The following is a 5691-nucleotide window of genomic DNA, read 5'->3' as shown; positions in this document are numbered from 1 at the left end:
TTATGACAAATTTTGATGTAAAATGATATGATAAAAGGAACACAATCTTAAGATTTGAATCACAGTGTAAGATAAATTAGAAAGCAAAAATTCATACAACACATATTACTATTAAATACACATTTGGTATTGCTGCTCCTACTGATACTAATATTACTAGTACTAATTATAATGATTATAGATCTGGTATTTATTGCTACCCTCGTCCTCTTTTTTCTCTTCCTCTATTTCTTCTTTTCATCATTCTCTCTTTCCTTTTCCTCTGTATTTCCTCCTCCTCTTCTTTTTCTTTTCTGGACTTTCTACGCATGAGATGTGAGAGCATTTTCATGATTTTTTTCTTCTCATAATTCCAGTTCCAATTATAGTGGCCATCAACAAGATAGACAAAGCAGGTGCTGACCTTGTAAGTAGTTGATTTATATGTAAGATTAATCACAGAATAGAGAACAATATGTTTTGTTGTGAAAAAGGCACTCCTCAGCATGGCATATAAAGCAAACAAATAGATCACAACTGGAAGTAAGACTGAAGTAGAATTAAATCTAACTTCAATTTGATTTTTCATAAACATATTCATAATTTCAAGATTCATAGAAAAAACAAGACAACTATGAAACATATTATTTTATATTAAATCTGCAAAATGAAGAATGTATAACAAGAATTTATTTTTTATTTTTTTATCAATGAATTAAAGGCAATATATAAGACCTCCCTGAAGTTGGGTAATTCCCTGCCATAAGAGTAAAGATGATAACACTATACAGAGATAATATGTGAACCTTTGATAAGTTACAATGTACTTCTTCTCTAGCAGTCAGGAAACATGCTGAAAAATTTATGAATATGTTCCAGTCACAGGCCAAACGTGATCTACTTGAATGTGGGCTGCAACTAGAGGAGGACGGGGGAGATGTGCAAGCTGTCCCGGTATCTGCTTTAAAGGGCCAGAACCTTGACCTGCTGGTAGAAGCTCTGGCAACACAGGCTGAGTTACTCAATCTACGAGCTGATCCTTTAGGTTTTGTCGAGGCAGTTGTGGTGGAGTCCAGGACAGATCCAGGGAGAGGGAAGGTGAGTGACTGATTATTTATGTGTATTTATTTAGTTTTTAAGATTTTTTATATCTTTGACTTTTGATTTTTATCTCTATCAAACTCATATGAGATGAAGTTAACTACAGAATTGGCATTCATCTGTAAGTACCCAGTATAAACAAGTCATCCATTTGTTTATTGCACATGCTTGATTTCAGGTTGCTACTTGTATCATCCAGCGCGGTACCCTAAGGAAGGGGGCTGTGTTGGTAGCTGGAAGAGCTTGGGCAAAAGTGCGCAACATGTTCAGTGATGGAGGAAAGCCCATTAAGGCAGCCCCACCTGGAACACCTGTACAGGTATGAATCATTTTTATAACAAGTTCTTTGGTGAATTTTGCTTCCGCATAGATGGCTCCACAAGTGCTCAGCCACCAAGGAGCCAATTAACAAGTCTACATGTGCTCATCTAATTTTCCCTTTTCCTGAGTTTTCAGGAAAGATAGTTTTTTCTAATGCAAATAATAAAGCTGTTATTATTATTGTTTTTATATGATTATTATAATGATATTAACAATACTCATGACCATAAAAAAATAAAGAATCTCTCCAAAATTCAAGGAAGAAGGTAAACAGGTGAGTTAGATGGGATTAGTAACTGACTCCTTGGTTGTTAAGCACTTAATCTATATGTAAAGACAGTCAATAAACAAAAGATACAGTAGACATGGGATGTTTTTGTACCAATAGTGGATTAATTATCTGTTGCAGATAATTTTGAATAATATAGATAAGTGAATAAATTATTAAATAAATAGATAGCTCCCATTACAGCCTTTATCTTGATTATCTTCAGAAGACCTAAAACTATAAAGTCACCCAGTGTATGCAGACATTTAAAATATTTTGGCTGCACAGGAGATGAGCAGTTTGGTATAGTCTAGCTTATAGGTCCAACTACAATACTTCTAATACATCTCTTTCATTATGTATCAATGTGCATTGTTGTTATTATTCCTGAAAATTATTTCACTAAATACTAGTTAAGACATAGGCCTTCTTGTGAATAATGGTATGAGCTTTAGTCATTACATATAGCAGACAGTCATGAAGAGAAAAATTATGAGTTGATGGGTGGGTGATGTGGATTTTCAAAACGAAAGGTCCAGAACTTCTACACTAAGGAAAACAATAGTGATTCTAAGTTTAGAATCTCAGTGCCAAGTGTGGAATCCAAATCTTATAGAAGATATATTGATGCTAGAACAGTTTCAGTGTTCAACTAAAAATTAGACAGTATAGTAGGACATGATTACTGGGAAATACTAAAAAGGTCAGGCTGTTCTATTTTCCTTGATGGAGGGAAAGATGCTTCATTATGTATGTTTGGATGATCACTTAACCCATTGGATCTGGATGCAAAGAATCCAGGCATTAGGCTTATATGAGCAACTGCTCTGACAGGGCAAGCCTTGGAGGCCAGCCACACACGGACATTCATGTGCGGTGACAAGATTCTTCTTATATGCCTCCCCTTTGCAATGTTATTTTCTCTTTTTATGTATAAACTGTTTTAGCCTTTAACAAATGTCCATATTTGTCATTTGATTTGCTTTATACAGACGGTAATAGACTGTTTTCTTTGCACAGACTCCATATCTTATTTGTTATTTGTGTCATTGTTAAAAATTTGTAATGTAACCAAAGCTGCCAGTCATGACAGTGAGGGATAGGATGGAAATGGCATCCTCCCTGGAGCCAGCACTCTTCCAGTCATTGCTCAGAGACACTACATTCCACACTCATTTATCATTGGAAGTGATGCAAAATCCCCTTACTAAACACCAAAGCAGTATAATCAACATCAAAGAGGTTTGTGCATTAATGGCGAGTCACCCCAACTTTCAGTCAAAATGCTCACAATGGCAAGTTCACCTCACCCTGGCCTGGCCCACAATTAGATTTTCCCATAACGGGATTTTCACGTCACCCGCCTCTCAAGCCATATTTTTTCATGAAATGATGATCACATCATTTGGATCATAGGGATCCAGAGCTAGAATTGGAAATTGAAAGAAGACATTCCCCAGAACAGCAAATAACATTCTGTCACAGTTGTTAAGAAATCAGTAGAGCATAGCTCATAGGGTAGTCCCCAAGAAAGCCCTGGCATAAGCCACGAGCAGGACTCTTGCTAGAACTACACTGAGTAAGTAACCAATTAAGGAAAAGGTAGTAAATGATTCAAAATAATTCAAGAATAATGTGTATTATCCCTACAAAGGTGATTGGATGGCGGGATCTTCCATCGGCTGGTGATGAGGTGTTGGAGGTGGAGTCGGAGTACAGGGCCACCGAGGTTATGCATTGGAGAGATGATATGGCAACAAAAGAGAAGGAAAAGGAGGAGCTAATCGCCATACAGGAAAAACTAAATGAACATCTGAAGGTGTACCGTGCTCAGCTTGAAGAGAGAAGGAGATTGGGTATCAGGTACTCTTAAAAATGAAGAAGCTATATTAGGAGACTGACAAAATGTTTTTGCTTACATATTGATTTACTAGTTATTTAGAAAAACTTTTTACCGGAGTCTAAAGTCTTCATCAGAAGTGTATTTTCAGATATAAAGTGCGTCGCAAGGAGCCCAGAGAGAAAGAAATCAAAGAAATAGCCACTGGACCAAAAGTATCAATTGTACTAAAAGGGGATGTAGATGGGTCTATTGAAGCCATATTGGATGTTTTAGAGACCTATCACAGTGAAGAATGTGATCTTGATATCATAAGTTATGGGGTTGGTATGGTCACCCCAAATGACATCACAATGGCAGCTACATTCTCAGGTAAGCATATAGTTAGAAGTGTATTTTTTTTTACTGACATTTAGTGCCATTTTCTTGTATTGTATAAATGATTATAATGGTTAAAGCACACTGCCATTTTTCTCACAAATTATTTCACTCAATGAATTCATGTTGAGTGTAGATATATTTTCATCATTTTATGTTTGAATTATGAGGTCTAGTTCTTTAATATAGTCAGTTTTAAATTTGGATTTGGACCAGTTCCCCTCCTTTCATTTATTTAATGTTTGGTATGAAATTATTATTCTTATTTATTTTTTTTATTGTAGATTAAGTAATATTGCTCCAAACTATAGTATAAATTCAAATAGAAAAAGTAGGAGGGTTGATTATACATGTAGAAAAGGTGTGAATGAGATATGAATGAGAATATAAGGTATGAATGAGAATATAATATCTGTATCAGAAATACAAGTATGACTTTAATATTGCTTCAGTGTGTTTGTAAATGTGTTATCTTATAATGATGCTGGAGTTGATCAGTTCATTTGTAGCCCATTTCAACAGGTTTGATATATGCCTTCAACACCGCAGTACCTCCAGAGATTAGAAAAATGGCCCTAGAAAAGAAGGTGACCATTAAAGAGACCAATATTATATACCGACTGGTGGAGGACCTCAAGGAAGAGCTATCAGAGCAGCTTCCTTTGAAAGATGTGGAAGAGGTTCTAGGTGTGTCTCTTTGTTTTTCTTTTCGTTATCTCCATTTGTGTCTTTCTTTCCCTGTAATAGTTTTACTGTTTCTTTTACTATTTGGACATAGAGTGGTAAATAAAGAGTGTACACTAAGTCAGTTGGTTGTTACAGCTGAATATTCTTATATTGAATATTTTGTTAAATTTGTGTTGTAATTTTTCTTAGCACTTTGTCCTCAAATTTTTCATCTTGCAATCAGTCTCCAAAAATGCATTTAACAGTAATCTAATAACTTTCATTAAAAGGTGAAGCCAACCTTTTAGCAGAGTTCGTTGTGACGGAAGGCAAAAAGAAGATTCCTGTGGCTGGATGTCGGTGTGTCAAAGGAACACTAAAGAAGGATGCACTTTATCGTGTGATTCGCGGGCAAGATATCATTCATGAAGGTAAAGGAAGTTTTTCTAAACATGTATTTTTTTTTTTTTATGATAATAATAATAACTATAATAATAATAATAATAATTATTATTATTATTATTATAATTGTATTAATAATAATGTTGATAATAATAATAATAATAATAATAATAATAATAATAATAATAATTTTACTACAATAGTTTTGTTTGTCTTTTAAACATCATATACAGTTTAAATTCTCCTTTTACAGGTCCTTTGCTTTCCATGCGCCACCACAAGTCTGAAGTAGAAACAGTAAACAGGGACAAAGAGTGCGGACTAATGTTTGAGGACGAGACCCTGAGGTTTGAGCCTGGAGATCAGATTATTTGTTACAAGATCAATAAAGTGAAACAAATCACTGATTGGGATCCTGGGTTTTGAGTGCAAACAGTTTCGTTGTAAATAGTTTGTTGATAATTTGTATAGAAATATGAAAATAAACTGTTACAAAAAAATGTAGTATAAATACTTTCTTACTTCTGCTAAGTAATTACAGCTTCATAAAATAGCTTGGTGATATAGATTTCATTATGCTGGTGAGATGATTAACCCCTTGCCGTCGGGTACGACGGGTAGACACGTGCTATGCCCACTGTTAGTACTTGTTTGATTGTTTTTACACATAGATGGCTATATTTGTACTAAGTCACCAATGAGCCAGTTACGAGTACTGCCTGTCTCGCCCGTTCAC

General features: G+C 34.9%; 1 protein-coding gene across 2 annotated transcripts in view; it reads left to right on the top strand.

Moving 5' to 3' along the window:
• LOC125041572 (translation initiation factor IF-2, mitochondrial-like) overlaps positions 1-5463 on the top strand; it is a 13836-nt gene extending 8373 nt beyond the window's left edge. For both annotated transcript variants that reach the window (XM_047636619.1, XM_047636611.1), the window contains 8 exons: positions 357-406; positions 859-1077; positions 1259-1399; positions 3324-3532; positions 3661-3881; positions 4410-4574; positions 4844-4984; positions 5209-5463. In XM_047636619.1, the coding sequence (XP_047492575.1) occupies positions 357-406; positions 859-1077; positions 1259-1399; positions 3324-3532; positions 3661-3881; positions 4410-4574; positions 4844-4984; positions 5209-5381 (1319 nt within the window). In that variant the 3' untranslated portion in view covers positions 5382-5463. The remainder of the gene's footprint in view (positions 1-356; positions 407-858; positions 1078-1258; positions 1400-3323; positions 3533-3660; positions 3882-4409; positions 4575-4843; positions 4985-5208) is intronic.
• Positions 5464-5691: the final 228 nt, after the last annotated feature.

Source organism: Penaeus chinensis, chromosome 3 (genome assembly GCF_019202785.1).
Source record: "Penaeus chinensis breed Huanghai No. 1 chromosome 3, ASM1920278v2, whole genome shotgun sequence".
Taxonomy (NCBI): Eukaryota; Metazoa; Arthropoda; class Malacostraca; order Decapoda; family Penaeidae; genus Penaeus; species Penaeus chinensis.
The sequence above is the reverse complement of the archived record's forward strand: the minus strand, read 5'-3'. Positions and strand labels throughout refer to the sequence as shown.